Genomic DNA, 19,169 nt, shown 5'->3' on the forward strand with positions numbered 1-19,169 from the left:
TTTCCCCTTTCTGCTGTCTAAATATCCAAACTAGGGACTGAATATTTTCCAAATATTATGACTCATAGAAAATTAGAGCTTGGAAGGGACCTTTGGAGCTTATTGGGTCCAGCCCCCTGCTCAAAGACAATTAACTTCAGTGTTACAGGTTTGCACAAGGTCTTTTCCATTCAAGTTTTGACCATCTCCAAGGATGGAGATAACACAGACTTGCTGGGTAATCTGTTCCAGTGCTTAACTACTCTTAGTAGGAAAATTTTTCCTTTATGTCCAGTAGGAATCTACTATCTTGCAGGTGGGGATTGTTGCCTCTCATCCTTTGCTGTGTGCTTGTGGGAAGCATCTGTCTCTGTCTTCTCCACCCCCTTTTAGATAGTCCGAAGGGTTCAGTTTACCTCCCTTGTTGTTGCTTGTGTTTGCAAGTAGTATTTGCATTCTATCAGTGCAGGCACTGAAAATACTGCTGGTAAAGAAAATACCTGTAAATCACAAGGGAACAATAGAAGTGACTAACATTAAATTGATGAAAATTGCTCATGTACAAAGTTATCAAGATGACATTTCTAAATAACATCCTTGTGGGAGGATCATTAATATCTTCTCTTACTGTATCTCACAAGCTGGATGTTTATGAGAGCCTCTCTCTTTAAATTAAGTTTATTCAAAACTTAAAAGAGAATTTCTATTCTTCCTTGGGAAAATGCAGCCTTTGGAGACTTCCTAAAAAGAGTTCAGAGTGAAAGGCTTTGTTTTTGCATGCATTTCACATACCAGAGTATGTGGTATCTGAGAACCAGACTGAGATAGTCCATTCAGTTTACATCTTTTAAACTAGTGCTGCTAAACATGAGCTAACAGATGCCACCACCACTTCTCCCATACCCAGTTTTCCTCCTGGGATTACTGGTTGCTTAAAATAGGTATTATAAAACCGATTTGAACCGCAAGAAATGTGTCTGTGTGTGCAAGAGAGAATATGTGCGTGTGTGTGTTTTTGAGAGTGTGGGAGAGAGAAATGGATCTACTACTCTCTCCTCCCAGAAAAGCCCATGTCTCACGACAGGTTGAAGGACATTTGCGTTTGATGAGCTTCTCTGACCTTTAGGGTAGGAAGCAGCCCTGTGGCATAGCTCAGATGGCCATGTAGCTTCTACTGTATGTCTGTGTCCCGAGTTCTCCGTGCGTTTCTTATTTTCTGCTTATAGTGCCCTTCACCAAGGTATTCTGAGGAGATTTTACTGAATGATGTGGAGACACAACACAGACTAATTAACAGTTTGGCCGTGTGATTTCAAAATGCTTGCAGCAAAATAATAGCTACCAGCACCTCTCTTCTCTAGATGCTTCGCTGGAAACTAGACAGATCTTTTTAAAAAATGATCTCTGTTGCCTTCATGATTTCTTCTCATCCAAGCATTAGAGTTAGCTTAACTCAAACACAGTAACTTTGGTAAGAGTCTACACAGGTTTTACTGTGGACGGCATGCTACCAAGAAACAGCAGAGATCATAGTTATAAACTGCAATATTTAACAACAGCCCAGGAAACTTCCAGTCTGGCAGTACTGCTAAATAACGTTTATCCCATAATCTCTTATTGAAGGACTGTATGAGTTCAGGAAATGTGATTTTTTTTAAAATGATTTAGGGGTTTTTTTCCTCTTCTTTAAATTTTTATGTCATGGACTAGATCCTGGTCAACATCCCCAAGGATAATGTATTTCCCTGTCTACTCAGATTCCCGAGCTAGCATGGTCCAGCACTGCATAGGGCAGGAGTATCATAGTTTTCCGTAGCTGCTGCTTCTGAGAAGGAAGAGTCTAACTTGTTATGAGAGGGATGTTTTGATGTGTTTATGATAAGCTTGCATTGAACATGCATGCAGTTTGATAGCCTGTGTCAGAAGAAAGCATCACCATTTGAACTTCAGTTAGGTGCATGGTTATAGGCACATGAGGCAGCTTCACCTGCAAAAAACAGACAGTAGGAATTGGAAATGAGACTGGATGCAACATCGTACCCATGAGGACTTGTTTGGCCTGTAGAAAAATAGAACAAGGTTAATACTAACCTGTGTCATCATTGTCGTCATCATTGCCCCCCTCCCCTCCCCACGCAGCTCAGAGCACACACATACAGTGTCTGCCATAATCTGCTTTTGTAATTGTAGTTTGTGTTCTAATAATCCCTTCTTCCCCTTATAGCTGCTTGCATTCCAATACCTAGCTTTTCTCCCCCCTTCCTCCTATTCTACTGATCAGAAACCTACAAATTGTCTGATGTGAGTAAAAGTACAACTCTTTGAGACAGAAGTGACAAAAGAAAAGTTGCCCTGTGCATGCAAGAACCTGTGTCTATGAGATCCCCAGCTGAACTCTGCCTAAGCAGCTGTCCTGCCTTGGGGAGTCGGTGGAGGATTTCTGTCGTTGTGTGGGTGATTTCTGTTTTCTTCTTCAAGACCTGCTCAGCTGATATTTTACATATCCAGATTCAGTTTTGGTTTGGTCTAAAATAATCATAGTTCTGGTATCTTACTTTACCTGATATTTTAGATAAGTGTTAGCTTATAATACAGATAGTTATCTCATAATAGAGATTTATGTCTTATAAGAAGGGTAGAAAAATTAGTTAAAATTAACATTGCTGAACCAGGCAAATAAATTCAGTCTTGGCTTTACTGTCTAAATATTGAAGAGGGTGATTTCTGAGGTATAGTTTCTTCCTTGTCCCACCTTCAAAATGAACGTGTTCCTTTCTGAGTTAGTTTTCTGTGAACAGAATGACTAACAGATATCCAGCTCTGTAACAAAAACAGAAGAAGATCTGTCTATAAAAAGCAAAATTTTAATACTAGATAATGAAGAAAAATAGTTTAAAGAATATCATATGTGTAATTTATTTCACAATTGGTTTGTCGCTTGTCAGACAGTTTCACTGCCCTGAAATGCAAATGCATTAAATTAACTGGAATTGTCATCATCCATTTGGTTTGACTAAACATGTCAGTGATGTGGCAAAGTTAAAACAATAGAGACCATGGAAGGATAATGTTACTGTAAAAAACCCCAGTAACTAGAAAAAGTCAATGGAGAAGACAGACCAGCATGGCTAAAGACAGTAAATTAAATCCTGCTTGGGAATCTGACCCTGATCCAGCAAAGTGCTTAATCTCATCATTTAAGCATGTGAGTTCTTGCCTCTCTAAGCATGCATATTGTCCCGCTGAAGTAAGGGTGAGATTAAGTGACTTCCAAGATTGGTGCCATAGAGCTCAGCATCCATCAGACCAGAGCCTTCATTGACCTGATGGGGGACACATCTTGCAACAAGACTTACGTATCGAACGGTATTTGTGTAGGCGTTCATGTCATGCAAGTTCAGTGCAACCCAGGGGTTCCAAAGGCAGTCAGAAAATCATTGTAATGTTTGGGTACAAAGAGCTATAAAATGTTTTATACTGTAAGGTGCAAGTCTTTTTGTAATTTCAGCACAGAAAAAAATGTAGATGTATACAAGAACAGATTAAAAAAATTATTTACAAAAGTATCAGATGTCTGGAGTTCTGCAGTTGATAGATTTTATTGATAAACTATGCCCTCGATTTGAATAGAGTTCAAAATCTATAGTCATAAGGAATGACTGTTTTGTGCTACATTGGTAAAATGTCTTATGCGGGTATTTATTTTTGTATGAAAAGCTACTGGATGATACAGTACAAAACTTACAATTTGTTTCACTGTTTTATTGGAAGCAGCTATTCCTTTACAAAGGCAATGGCTCTTCAATCAATGAGTATTGTTAGGGGCATTATGGATAGTTTAGAGGCTTAAGTACCGATTTCATCTTTGTGGGTATGTAACTGCTGCAGACGTAGTCACTGCAGTTACCTTCTTGCTTCTTCCTGCGGAAAACGTGTAAGTGATGAAAATGAACATATGAAATAGTGCAGGTCTAAACTAATCTGCTAGTGTGTGCTTACTAATCTTTTTAGAGAGCAAGGCCAAACCTCTGCTGCTGGTGTGTATGGGACAGGACAGGGGTTTGCAGGAGTCTAACTGGACCTTAGACGGGAGAAAGGATTGTCCAGAGTAGATTGTGGCTCTTTATCTTGCACAAGAAGCTCACAGGGTTGATGCTGCAAGGGCTATAATTAGTCTTACACCCATGGCCCACCTTGTTTCAGGGGGAGATGAGACCTTTCTTTCCATGGTGCTTTCATCATCTCCCATGACGCCCATCCCTTGTGTGTAACACCCTTCTACAGAGGAATTCAGTGCTGCTTGGCAAAGAGGGCAGCTTTCCCCTTGGAAGATTTTCTTGTTGGAGGAACTGCTCTGCCACCTGTCTTCTGACACCTTAAATCCATTTTATGTTGTATGTAGCTTTTGTACCTGAGAATTGATGCTGTAATAATCTGCATTGCTGGTGAGTTGCACACGATGAATATAAGAAGCAATTAGGGTGCCCCACAGAACATGCCTTCACAGCAAATTTATTGCACTATAAGCTACTTCTGTTTCAGTGAAAAGCAATCATGTGTATAGGAAAACGAAGTGATAGACTGGTGTACTTGTGTTTGGGCAAGAAGAATTAAATGCAGAAAGTAGTGAAAAAAAAATTGGCAAAAGTTGCCGTGTACGTTGTTTGTATAAGTGGTAGACCTAAGGACAAATTTGTGGTTTGCCAGTTTAATAGGAGCTCATTTGGCTACAAATACAAAAACTACTGAAAAGTAAAACCAGGTGGCTACTCCAACACTTCTTAATTTCTTTTTATATTCCCCTGATGTTTTGCAGCTGTGCAATGGTGGATCTGTAACTGATCTTGTGAAAGGATTTCTGAAGAGAGGCGAAAGGATGAATGAACTTATAATTGCTTATATTTTACGTGAAGCTCTGATGGTAAGATAAGCTGTCAGTGAAAGGACAGACAGTATTCAGCTCATATTTTTTTCTTTGAATGAATGAAGATCATATCCCCACTAACACAGCACACTATCTTAGATTATAGCAGTGTTTAATAAAATCAAAGTAATGTGTAATTCAGCTGGTTCTTTTTGAACGAGCAAGGTAAAAAACAATTCAGCTGTTTGTTTCATTATTAGAAGAACAGAAATCGACTTCTGACCATGGATTTATTTCATCAGTAAATACAGTTCTGCATCAAATTGCTTTTCTTTTGAGAAATAGCAGAAATATTCCCCAAATACTGTTCAACTTCTTATCCAGATATCCAAGATATTTTTATAGCAAAATGATCAACAGATCTAGTGAACTGAAACACTGCCACAAGAAAAAATTTTGACTAATCAGGATCAAGTGCCTTTCTTTTTCATTGTCTTTTAACTGGAATTTGACTCTCTGCAATGGAATCAGTGATGGGCTTTAGCAGTTTTCTTTTTCCTCTTTTTTTTATACGCTAAAGGTATACTATATAACATAGATTTATAGTCCTTTTTTCTGGTCTTCTCTTAAAATTTCTATTTGACATAAAGTGGGGCAATTAAACATATGTGTTCCTCATGATGTGACAAGTGTTTTTCCAATAAGATTGTCATCTCTGTGGTTTTGGATTAAAAAAAAATCTGTTTAAAGTTCTCTCATACTTTTCTGGTACATTTTTGTTTCTGCAAAGGTAATGCAGAGAACAGAGCTGTTAGCAAAAATTTCATGTTTACATCTCACCTTCCAGGGACTTCAGCATTTGCATGAAAACAAAACTATCCACCGTGATATTAAGGGAAATAATATCCTTTTGACCACTGAAGGAGGAGTAAAACTTGTGGATTTTGGTATGTATGTTTGCTTATGTATACAAGTATTGTACATCTGAAGCATGGAAAATAAAATAGAGGAAACAAATCAGAAAAGATGAATTATATTAACTTTTTATTAAGGTTTTGAGTTTTTAATGAAAAATTGCTTGAATAACCGAAGTTACTTGATAGAAATAAAATATTCACGGATTCAGTGTTTTTATGACTTTGCATTTTCCAGCCATTTTGCTAATGCTGTTTAGATAGCATAGCTAACGAGTAGAAGTTATAGTGTGGTGTTAGTACATGCCAAATGCTTTGGGGCAGACACAGCAAGTGAAGTGGCAAAGCAAGTTAATAGGGTTCAAAATAAGGTTGGTGTTTAGTTCCTCCAGGACCATGTGCTGGTTCAGTGAAATTAGGAGCTGATAGGCAAAAGTTCCATGTTGTATATGAGAGGACTTAGAACATACTGTATGTTGTGAAGAATGGGAGAGCTCTACCTCAGTCACATGTACTTCATTAGCTTGATTTGAAACAAAACAAGAGATACTACCTGAGGGCAGTAGAGGGGGAGATACTATATAGTTAATCTCCACTTTTCAAAGTCTGGGAAGACTAACAAACTACTTTTGGCAAGTCTAAACTTAAGACTTGGCATTGAATGAAAAGGTTCTGTTCAAGTCTGTTAGACCTAAAGTGATTCTTGAATGCTGTCATCTGGTTTTACCACCAGAAGGCAAAAGCAGAGACACAGGTAAGTAGATGCAACCTGTTATTTTTCAGCCATACCACAGTGATTTGACTTAAAAGTGTATTGACTGTTGTTTTATATGAGGGGTATAAAAATTTGCAATGCTTGTTATTATGAACTATTACCCTCTGGTAGCACACGTTCTTCTAATATTTAAATTCAATTTATTGATCACTACTTCACAGCATAGCAGCCAATTGTAAATATCATTATTCCATTTAGCAGATGGAAAATCTTCGTTTTTCCTTTACCCTCCTATTTTTATTCAGTTGATACATAACAGTTGTTTAAACTAATCATGGGCTTTTAACTCCCATTAGTGTAGTGTCTTCCTGCCAGTTGATTATATTTATGCAACTCTTATTACTTCACACAAAAAAAACCCACAACTATTGGGGTTACTAATTTTTCTGAAAATTCATGTATTTAGGTTCATTATTTTATTCCTAGATAAAATCTTTCATTGAAAAGCCTTCAGAATTCCTAAATTATCTGCCATACACTTACTAGTATTTTCTGATAGTCTGGAAGTTGAATGTGAGGCAAAATCAATATTTTTGCCCACAGATTTTTAATTTGTTGTGGATACCTATTTTTTTAAGATGCTGAAGGCAATTAGAGCCGTGGAGGATCGATGCTTCTGAAAATTAATTCACTTATGCAGATGTCAAAACATACAAGCTGCAGGGATGAGGACCAGAATTCTTTATTCCCCAGTTACTGCAATCTACTGCTAAGGCTGTAATTGAAAAATAATCTTAAAATCTTGTGGGAAAAATGGTATGCCAAAGTACAGATGAGAACGTGCACAAGGAACAAACACACAGACACACGCTTTTATGTGGGTTGAAGAGGCACCTGTAATAATATCTGCAGTCCTTCCTCTCAAAGAAGTATAGGAACTACACCTTAATTTAGGTATATATAGAAATTTTCTCTTATTTTTTTCTTTTTTCCCCCCAAACCCAGTCTGAAGCCAATAATGAGTAGTTTCAAATGGGAAAAATTTATACAGTCCTCACAGAATCATCATGGAAGACATACCATTCACCCTTCAGGCTGATGTTTAAGGAATTCAGCTGGGATTTGGGAGATTTGTGTCTTCTGCTTAAGAGGATTTAAACCTACATTAATCAGATTCCAAGAGAATTTTTTAGCCAGGAATGTGAGTTGATCAAAATCTCTCATCTTGACACTGCTACCGACTGTTGTACATAAACATTTATTAGATCAGGGACTGAAGCTCATAGCCATCTTTTTACTATATAAGCCTGTGAAACTGTGGACTACAGAATGAGATAGATACGCAGGCACGATCTCTTTTTCTCCCAGTAAATACTCAGTGGAAGCAAACATTTTGTGTTGGGTTATTATTACATGGTGCCAAACAAACAAACAAAACCAACCCAAATAATCACACAGCCCTTTCTAGCATGCACACTGCTTTTCCTTTGTGGAGAGGGGAGCAGAGAGAGTGGATCAAGGACTCTTTCAACCACCAAACACACTTGACCGAGGAAGTGAGCCCTTCCTCGGATAATTTTGTCTGTGCCATTCTCCTGCATGCTGGTTGATGATGAGATGTTCCTGAAGAACCCTTTGCTCTCCTCCCTTGATACTCTTTATGGTGGTTTTCATTTAAACAGCTGCATAAAACCTGTATCTGAAAGATAGACCTATGAAGTCCCTTATGGAGCACAATAGTAAAAAAGGACCTATTCTCAGTCTGTATACGTTCTGTGGTCATATAACTTGAACTTGGGTCTTTTTTTTGTCTTTGTTTTAAAGTACAGTTAGGAACTTTTTAAGAGTCGTAAGTGAAAAATAGTTAACCTTAAGTGAATTAAATCACCTTTGAGAATGGCTTTTCTTTCCTATGTTCTTTTTGTACTCTGAACTTGGTGTATAGTGTACCACCACTGTGAGTCCTTTCTTACACAGCAATACGGACTTTCTAGAAGCTTCATTTTGTGAGACAATTTATACACATTGCCTTAATGGTTGTTCTGTCTTAGGCATTTATGTAAGCTGTGACCATGGTTTCTGAACACTGCACAGCCTGTACGGGATGACCTTCACAATGCTCTTATGGGGAAGTAAATTACTATAATTCCCAGTTAACAGCTGGGAATCTGAAATGTTGAGAGACTGAGTTGCTTGAGGTGACACAGAAAGTCTGTGGAAAAGCTCTCCCAAGATCTAGGCTAACAGCCTGAACTGTTTGCCTTTCGTAGAGGTATTGATAGTTAAAGAGATGAGAAAGACTTTGAAAGAATACCATGCCAGTGCCTCACCCAGATTGCTTTGAAGAGTGAATTTTTTGCTTTGCCTTAAAATTCTGCTCTAATATTTCTTAATCACCTCAGTAATATTCTCCTATCTAAGAAACACCAAATCCCAGTTGATAGATTAATGATCAAATCAAGTAAATGAGTTTATAGCATCTCGACACCAATGCTTCTGGAGCTCAATTGCTTATCAAGGAGCTGCCAGATAGAAGTTTTAGTTTAAACTGTCCAAGCCACAAGAAGTTTGAAATACTGTTACCAGGGAAGCTTCCTCTCTCCTCACGTCAGTATGATAATTTATATCAGCAGAGATAAACAAAATCATTCTTTTTTTACTACAAATAATGATCAGTAGCCAAGGGCATCTACTCTAAGCACATCCCATGATCACAGGTTCAGTCCCTGAATTCATTAAACTTCTAGATACATTACAAAGTCTGTATTTTCCTTGTAAGAGAAGAAGATTGACTGAAGGCAGTTTTGCTACCTAAACATTTGTGGGAATTAGCTGGTCTGCTGTTCTGGTGGAAAACCTTTGGGGAGGGATGTTACGCCTGGGAATCGCAGCAATTATGCTCCAAGCAAGAAGCATCCTCTCTTGCATCAATACAAATAATAAATAGTTGCACTATATTCAAGTGTAACTAACTGCTGTGTTTTCAGTATAGGATAGAGATTTGATAGAAAATTAAACTTTTACATTAAAGTAAATACCCTGCAGCACTTTAAAGAGTGACAGCTATATAATATATTGTGTAAAAAGAGTTGGAGGCAAGCAAGGTGTGAACCAAATTCCCTTTTTATAAATATTCTTAATTATATTCACAGTTGTTTATTAGTGTTCTGGGAAGAATATATTTTATATCAATTTCTCAGATTTCTGGTTGTATGCAGTGGATTGATGTTAAAGAGCTGGATTTTGAAAGAAATTTTAGCCATTAAAATTTTCAAAAACTTCTAGCGTGTAAATACAAAATAATTTATGGCTAGATACCTTCTGAAAGTCTTGTGACAAATTTATCTGCAACCTTTAGTGCCTAAATGTCTTTTTAGTTTCTGACCTTGTTTCATCAGTTAAAAAACTGGCCTGAAGTCACTGCACACATCATCTGTAATAAAAATTCATATATTCATCTGCATGTTACAATGTGTAACCAATTACATAGGGAGCTGAGTGTATAACATCTGCTTATGCTCACAAATACTTGCTTCTTTGAATAGTCCCTCTCAATTCAATTTCTTTTCTTGAAATCAGGATGCCGCAGAGGGCCTTTCATGTATTAAATAATGTTAGTCTAAGACACAATTCCTGTTTGGAAATTCTGAGATGTCAAGTAATGTGCTGTTCTAAAATGGGAGAAAAGAAAGTTGTATTGTTATTGTTATTATTTTAACTTTGGTCTGAAAAAGTCCAAGTGACATTTCGTTTTGAAAGATTTGACGTGTTTCTGAAATCTCCGGCCTTTGCAGTGAGCCTGGGAGCTTGAAAGCTTTTCACGCTTATATGTTATTGAAAAAAAAGAGGATCCAAGAGGATACAACTCCCTATCAGCAAACTAGACAGGTGTGGAGAGTTATGGAGGAAAGAACCATTTTTCCACTAAAAGTTTGGAAACATCTACAGTCATGTGCAAGTGATTCTTTTAGCTACAAAGAGGAGAGTGTGATGCTGATGGAAAATTCCTCTTCAGCTATGTTTTTGAGGGTTGACCTTATAGACTGATAATCTTGAACAAGAGCACAGGTAGCTCATACTTCTCTGGGACGGCTGTAGCCTGCTGTCACGGACTAGAAATATCTCAGGATGAACAGCTGTTGGCTTGGAAATATCCAGAAAAAAATGTAAGTATAAATTGTACTCCACCACTTACTTAAGCAAATGCATAGTTTTCCAGCAGCAGTGTTCTTTCCTGAAGGCCATATCCTTCTATGCATCAAATGTAAACATACCATATGTAATTAGACTGTTGATGTTATTACCATGAAAGGTCATTGGGGGAAAAAAAAAAAAATTGTCAGACATCTAGATGGATATTAGAGATATTCATGTTCCCATAATGAAAATAAAATGTTGGAGGACTCATGAAATCTTTGGGATTCAAGCCTATTTCATACTGCAAGAGACTCCATGATTTGCCCTGGTTTGACTAGTACTGTCACTGTGGGAAAGGGAATATTGAAAAGGATTGGCACTGTCCATTTTCAGTTTCTTCTTAGGCATTTAATTAATGGTATCTAAAACTCTCCATCATTAGAGCCTCTGGATAAGCAATACATAGGAAAGATCTAAGGTTTTTTATAGGTAAAGCAGGTTCCAGTGGAAGACATGGAAAGAAGATGATGCAATCTTACTGCTGCTGGCAGATGGTGGAGAATTACAGGCTGTTCTGCATGCAGTTAATAGAATAATGACTTCAAGGGTTCCTTTCGTACTGTGGATAAAGAGATTGCATAATGAAAACATGTATTGTAGCATTAATGGAATATATAGTGAAGGTAAGGTGATTTTTGTACTTCAAACATGCTTAGTTTGTATTTTTCTGCTTTTCTTTCAAATGTTAGAAGTGTTGGAATTAAAAGTGGTTTGTGAATATTGTCTTTGCATTCCAGATGCAGTTTGGGATATCATACTTTGCACATAGCTAGCAGTTTTATTGTGGATGTATAGTAGTCTGACTCAACTAGAGATTTAACCTGGCTATGACTCATTGGGGAAAAAAGGGACTGGGGGAGGGAATACTGTATTGCTTTATTTAGACATACTGAAAACTGACATTACTTTGTTAAATACTTGAACTGTTTCTTCCATGTAATTTAGAAACTGCAGGTAGACAGACGTCATCTTTTGTGTTTGGAATGTAGTAGGGTTATTGTTGTGTTATGGAGATGTACTGGGTTTACATGGCAAGGTTTTGGTAGCGGGGTAGGGATGGCTTCTGTGAGAAGCTGCCAGAAGCTTCCCCCGTGTCTGAGAGCGCCAATGCCAGCCGGCTCCAACGGACCCACTGCTGGCCAAGGCCAAGTCCATCAGCAATGGTTGTAGCGCTTCCAGGATAACATAGTTAAGAAGGGGAAAAAAAACACCAAGAGCAATTGCAGCTGGGGAGAGGAGTGAGAAGATGTGAGAGGAACAACTCTTCAGACACGCAGGTCAGTGAAGAAGGTGGGGGAGGAGGTGCTCCAGGCGCTGGAGCAGAGATTCCCCTGCAGCCCATGGAGGGAAGATCATGGTGGAGCAGATATCCACCTGCAGCCCATTGAGGACCCCACGCTGGAGCAGGTGGAGGCACCCAAAGGATGCTGTGACCCCGTGGGAAGCCCACGCTGGAGCAGGCTCCTGGCAGGACCTGTGGAACCATAGAGAGAGGAGCCCAGGCTGGAGCAGGTTTGCTGGCAGGACTTGTGACCCCTTGGGGGACCCACGCTGGAGCAGTCTGGTCCTGAAGGTCTGCACCTCATGGAAGGGACCCACACTGGAGTAGTTGGTGAAGAACTGCAGCCCGTGGGACTCACATTGGAGAAGTTCATGGAAGACTGTCTCCCGTGGGAGGGACCCCACACTGGAGCAAAGGAAGAGTGTGAGTCCTCCCCCTGAGGAGGAAGGAGCGGCAGAGACAAGGTGTGATGAACTGACCACAATCCCCATTCCCTGTCGCCCAGCGCTGCTGCGGGGGAGGAGGGAGAGAAATGGGGAGTGAAGTTGAGCCCGGGAAGAAGGGAGGGGTGAGGGGAAGGTGTTTTAAAGATCTGGTTTTATTTCTCATTACTTGACTGATTTGATTGGTAATAAATTAAATTAATTTGCCCAAGTTGAGTCTGTTTTGCCCGTGACAGTAACTGGTGAGTGATCTCTCCCTGTCCTTATCTCCACCCAGGAGCCTTTCATTGTATTTTCTCTCCCCTGCCCAGCTGAGGAGGGCAGTGACAGAGCAGCTTTGGGGGGCACCTGGCCTCCAACCAGGGTCAACCCACCACAGGAGAGAATGATCATTCTTCTTTTAAAGATATTTGAAGTCATCCAAATTTAACAGCAAAAGAAATCTTAATGCTGGCATTTCTGAATGCCCGCCTTATTATTCAAAATTACAATTTGGTGAAAACAGCCAATTGTAAGACACTCTTTTTAGTAATTTATTTTTATATGAATTCTGTTTTTACTTTAAAATGCATACATACTTTCATGTAGGTAATACTAAATGAACGTATTAAGTTCATTTCATAATTCAGTTGAGTTCATAAATTAAATTTCTTGGCGTTTTTTTCCTAGAAAGAGTGTGTAGCAATTCTGCAAACATTCTCTGTTATGACTCAGTAGCGATGCAATACTTCTTCCTTACTTCTTCCTGTTAGTAATGCTTTACCACGATTAGTGATCGGTAACAATTGATCAATATAAGTTAGACTGCTTACGCATTTTTGTTATGTTTCAATGCATGATATTCTTGCCTATTCCAGTACAGAAATACGGACCAAAATATTTAAAATTCTGTGACTGTACTAACCAGGTTGAGTTTTTGAACTGTAGATGAACCTGCAGCTGCTATAATGACAAAGTGAGAAGACTGAATTCAGTTACACTGGACAGTATGTCCAAAATAATCGGGACTATCTCAAAGTAATTAATGAGTCCATGGTAAGACTCCATCTTAATAGTTCCATCTGCTTAATTGCTCACCTCTCCTGGTTATCTGATGCATGAAGGAGCTTTCTGCTGGCCTGGTGGGGAAGGCATCTGAAACCTTGGGTCAGACGTTGGGGAGGCAACACAGCACTGAGGTGCATCCTTTCGCCATGACACCTCACCAGCTCTGATGTTCCCTTGCTGTGACACAGTGCTGCAGTCTCTCCCTACCACGAATAGTCCTGATATGGATGCAGTTTGGTGACTGATCACAGGTGCCATTGCAGAGGGAGAGCGGGCTCAGCACCCTGCTGCCAATGCACGCAGTACAGGTCGGGCTGCAATGCATTGTGCATCTAGAGCCACCTTGTGCTCAGAGGATAGGTTGAGTTGTGAGTGATCCAAGTTTGAGTACTGGAGCATTTTGGGGAAGGACATTTTAATCTCTGTCCCTTTTGATATATATCATGGTTCCCAGCCTTATGTGTCCTGCTGACATTGAAGAGGAGCTCAGCATGACCTTGAGTAGTTTTCCAAACTTCTGTAGATTACTTTTTTCTGAAGAAAAAAGTAGTCAGAATATCCTATTGCGTCTCTTCTTGCCCTGCATTAGCTATAAATGCTGTCTGAATCATTCTGCAAAAATGAAACAATTAATTAAAATAATTTAATGTGAAAGTATTCAAAAATAACATAATTTTCTTTCTGCCCTTAGCTTACTTTAAGCAATGAATCATAGCAGGACTTGTATTTGCCTTAGTCATTCTAGCATGCATCCATAATAAAGCTGCCTGCTTCACTGATTCAGATCAAAACCAGACTATTACTCTGTTGTCATTTCTGCATACCATATAGCATGACATTCACATGTTGCTTTTAAAAAGCATTTATTAGGGGACTGTGGCAGAAGCCAATGAAAGTAAAAGACTTTGAAGAAAGCTTTCTTCATGTCAAACTTGTCAAGCTTGTCAAACTGCTTTGAACCCAATCAAAGAAATAATTCCAAATTTTTCAAACCAGGGTTAGCAGGGATAAGATGGATTGCATTGACTTGAGCTGCGGAGTATTTTCATCATTGAATGTTTAATTCTTTGTTGAAGGCTTAGTCCTTAAAAACTTATTTTATGGGCCATGTGTGAATGAAAACCTTTGTGCTGTCCAGTAACAACAAAAAGAAATCATGTGGCCAAATGCTGTATCCAGGATAAGCTGTTCACTTGGTCTTTCAAATATTTTCTTTGACTAATTCACATAAAGATGTCACTGATGGCTTAAACATTAAAGAAGCTTGACACAGAAAGCTGGTGTCATATGCCAGAGACACACAAAGCAAGAAAATAGCCCTTTCTGGCCAGCAAAGACTTCCTCTTGGTTGTCTCATGGGTCTCAAAATAGTCATTTCGTGAGGTTATTAGAAACCCTCTGGTCTCACCAGAGTATACTAAACCCCATTCATTTTTACCTGGAAGTTGAACCCAATGACTCCTTTGTACTGAAGTATTCCAGTCCTTAGGTATTTTAAATATTCTGTCCCATCAGCATAGATGTTCCGGAAACCCAGATAGTATTAACAGGAAAACCATGTCATATATCAAGGAGAGAAATCTCCAGAGTCAGTCAGACAGGGAAAAAATTCCTTTTTGGTTCTCAGAAGCGGCAGTCAGTTTGAAATCTAGTATGTAAGGAAGGTAGCATCTAAGAAGGAGGACTTTCCTCACCAGCATGCTGCACCAGATTGTGTGTAGCTGCACAAATCCCTGAGGCTCCGGAGACGACTAGTTCCCCCATCTAAATACATCTGGCCAATTGTGCATCAGGAGAACAAATGTTCCCGTGCATCCCTTTCAGGAAACCAGCTGAAGCCCCGAAGCATGAGATTTGATTAAAATCATTGGCCTCGTGCCGCACTGAACTGTCAGGAGCATGTGGAGGGCAGCCCGTGGTCGCCTGCTCTAGGGGGGCCATGCAGAAAGGGTGCAGTCACAATCGTAGACTAAGGGAAGGTAGCGTGCGCCGCCACGCCGTCCTGCCCAATCTCCTGTAATATGAAAGTTCTCAAATTTCTTAAAGAAAGAAGCTGTATTAAAACTTTTTGTTTCAAAAAGATTATGTATCTCACAGATGTAGTGCACGTTCTGCTTTTTTTAGGTTGCTGTTTGCTGTTTTATTATTGGTATGTACCTTGCAGTGATTCTTTATCTGATTTAGGATTTTCATTTTGTTCCTTATATGCCTAAAAATGCCTTTTCTTTGTCTTTAATCCTCATGGTGACTTTACTGTGAAAACCACTGGACTTTGACTCCTTTAGTTTTCCATTTATATTGCCTCTATTGTTTATTTTATAGTATAGATTCACTGGTTTTTATCCCCCTTTTACTCCATGCCTCTTAGTTTTATATTAAGCATGATGGGTTTTTTTATCTCCCAGGCAGTTCCTATACATGGTCTTCTGGATACTAATTTTTTTATCTTTCTGGAGTTGTAAAGGGCCATTGGGTTAGCTTTTGGATATGCCCTATTTCAATTAAAGATTGAAAAGATTGCAGTGTGTGTTTCCCTAAGTGTTTGGGAAACTCTAGTTTTCCAGTGGCCATTGTCTTGGCACTCTGTGTCATTATTAAAACACTATGTGCAATAAGACAATACATAAAGACAGGGCATGTGGTCACAAAGGACATGGAGAAGACTGAGGCACTCAATGTCTTCTTTGCCACAGTCTTTATTTGTAAGACTGGCCTTCAGGAATCCCAGGTCCCTGAAACCAGTGGAGGAGTCTGGAGACAGGAAAACTTACCCTTTCAGGAGGGTAAGATCAGGTTAAACAAACTGGACACGGACACGTCTGTGGGACCTGATGGGCTGCAGCCAGGAGTGCTGAGGGAGCTTGCCAATGCCATTGCAAGTCCATTCTTGATAATCTTCAAAATGTCTTGGAGCTCAGAGCAGGTTCCTGAGGACTGTAAGAAAGTTACCATCACTCCTATCAGGAAGGGCAGGAAGGAGGATTCAGTGAACTACAGGCTGGTCAGCCTCACTTTGAACTCTGGGAAGGTGATGGAGCAAATAATCCCAGAAATCATTTCCAAACATATGAAGGACAAGAAGGTGATTGGGAGTAGGCAGCATGGATTTGTGAAAAGGAAATCATGCTTTATTGTAACATAATCTAACACCTTTCAACATAAAATGCTGCTGAAAACTGTAAAATTTTGGGTCCTCATTTCTACTTTGTTTCCTACTTACTTCCATTATATTGGTTCAGAACTGGATTTTAGTTCTAGATTTAATTTGAGCATTCATCACTGAGCAGAAGTTCTCAGGCATGCTTTTCAACATGCTTTTCAACAGCTCACCGAAAGAAATTATATTCCTTCTGTGCTCTTTTCATTTAAAAATCTGGGTTTGAGGTCAGTTGAGGAATACTGAATACTGACATTGTTTCAAAAAGGTTCTGAAACATGTCTTGTGAAGTCATCGAACCAACCACTTGTGTCCTTATGGCCTGTTAGTAACATTTTCTGTTAAATATGCTTATGTTTTCTATCCATGCTAAGGAATTAAACCTGGGAGAAGCTCTCTGATCTCCCTGTATGGTCTTAGTGGGGATGCCACCATACTTGCAGTAGAGTTGCATGTGGTTATGCACCTGGTGTGTTGTGACATTTGCCATTTGGACTATCTGAATTGCTTTGTTTGAATCATGTTCTTTCCCCGTTGTCTTTTGTCATTATGGTGTATGAAGGAATTACGTGTATTTTTTTTTTAGCATTTTGTGTGCATTTCAGCTGATCTGTCTGAAATTATCCTGTCTGGATATGTACTGTTACACAAATACAACCTGAAAGAAGGAAACAAAGAAATGAGGCAGTGTGAGAGATAACAGCAATTACAGAGGAGTTGAGTTATGACCCCACCATTGTTGTGTGGAAATTAGCTGTCAGCATCTTCACAACAATGACAGCTTCCTCTCAAAGTGAAAAGCCTTAAACCAGTAGGACAGGTTGCCTCCAGATTAGTAAAAAGGTGGAGTTGAGCAATTTGTGGGGGGACTGCCTTCACACCATCCCACAGAGAAGCAAGGAAGGAGAGGCCACTTTTTGCAGCAAACAGCATGGAGTCAGGGATGCCAAAACATATCTGCCAGCGGGCTTAAGGGGAATGCAGTGTAAGATGCTGCTGCTGGTTTACATCTGTTTCTCTAGGAGATTTTAAAAATGTTGGGAAATAATGCAAAGCATTTCAGCCTGTTTAGATCTGCAAGGTTAACAGTGTGAGCAGCTTTTGGTCCAGAGACTAGCTTGAGGAATGATTGAGTTGCAGGTCCTTCATCAAAAGAAGGTGACAAAGCAGATGCTTTGGTAGGGAAGTGGACACTGAAGGCACAAATGAAGAAGGGTTATGGAAGAGGTAGCCGGAGGCAGCGTGACAGCTAGAGTGCAAGCCCTTTGGGATAGGGTGTGTGTTTTTATGTATGAATTCAGTAGCGAGCGTGTTGGGAGTGCAGTCTCTCAGCTGCCTGCCGAATGTGAATTTAGTAGAATTTGCTAGGGCTCGCCATTCCCCCATTAGCATCAGCCGGTAAAACGCGCGTACTTCTGTCACAGGACAGAATCATAAAACGAGGTTGTACAGCCTCCCGATTTAGATGAGAACAGTGTGTGCTCAAATTGGGCGCTACTATGAGACAAATCTTTCCTAATAATAGGGAGCTCATTTCTGCACTGTTTTTCTTCTATTGAGTCCTAAGGTCCTAAGTAGGTGGCTTTACTTTCAATGTTATTCCAATATGCCAGTTTTTGCAATGAGAAGCTTGAATAATGCTCAGTTATTAGCAGTAAGACTGCTAATTTCCAGTTTTTATTAGTAAACTAATGCCTGAAAAAAGAAAAAAAAAGGAGAAAAAGAAGTGCCTTTTTCCAACTATACGCACAATATTTTCTTTTGGGTATTGTGTGTGTTGCTACCATTAATGCGCTTATCTGTTAAGCTTTTTGCTTTCATAAGATTTACAATTTGTATGTAATAAAACACTGGTTTATGACATATTTTTAGATTTTCTTAGGAGAATATTTGACTCATTTTACAACAAAGCAGTAGTAAAGGGGAAGGGGGAGGAGCAAGATGGTTTTGTTAGAAAATATACAAGTTAAAAAAAGCTGGCCAGCTATATGCTTGACTGGTTACTGAAATGCTGGAAGAAATGTTACTAAGTGTGGAATTACATCATCTTTCCTCTAAATGCAGAAAAAGCCCAAGGAAATATCATTTGTCATAAGACCTACACTCCATAATCTGAAATGCCACTTTACTGCTAAGAGCAAAAGGATAAAAAAACAAACAAACAAAAAGCCCACAAAAAACCCCAAGAGCCTAAAGAAAGTAGTGGTGAACAATTCAAATTAAATCAGCTTTTACTGAAGTAAAAAAGGGAGAGGAGGAAAAAATCTTTCAGTTTATTTAATAATTACATTTCAAAGAGGAAAAAACCAACAGTGCATAGACAGAGAAGATTGTGCACATTAATGTTCCTTTTATATCTTGTTCCTTATTTCTACAGAAAGTTATGATTATTTATAAAATCTGACACTGGAATCATAAAAATGTAGTCAGTGCCTGCCTTTGCCTGCAGATCTGAATCCCTTTCCTCATCCAAGACTGCAAAAAAGAGCTTAGCACAGGGGACTCCCACAACACGTAGAAAGGGAGAGGGGAGAGTAGCCTCCTCTCCCTCCAAAACCTAGGATCATGTAA

General features: G+C 39.2%; 1 protein-coding gene across 1 annotated transcript in view; it reads left to right on the top strand.

Moving 5' to 3' along the window:
• The window catches only part of MYO3A (myosin IIIA), a 113,261-nt gene that overhangs the window by 20,993 nt on the left and 73,099 nt on the right, over nucleotides 1-19,169 (top strand). The window contains exons 3-4 of the mRNA XM_075747154.1: nucleotides 4,796-4,900; nucleotides 5,691-5,790. Of these exons, the coding sequence (XP_075603269.1) occupies nucleotides 4,796-4,900; nucleotides 5,691-5,790 (205 nt within the window). The remainder of the gene's footprint in view (nucleotides 1-4,795; nucleotides 4,901-5,690; nucleotides 5,791-19,169) is intronic.

This window comes from Balearica regulorum, chromosome 2, assembly GCF_011004875.1.
Source record: "Balearica regulorum gibbericeps isolate bBalReg1 chromosome 2, bBalReg1.pri, whole genome shotgun sequence".
NCBI classification, from domain to species: domain Eukaryota; kingdom Metazoa; phylum Chordata; class Aves; order Gruiformes; family Gruidae; genus Balearica; species Balearica regulorum.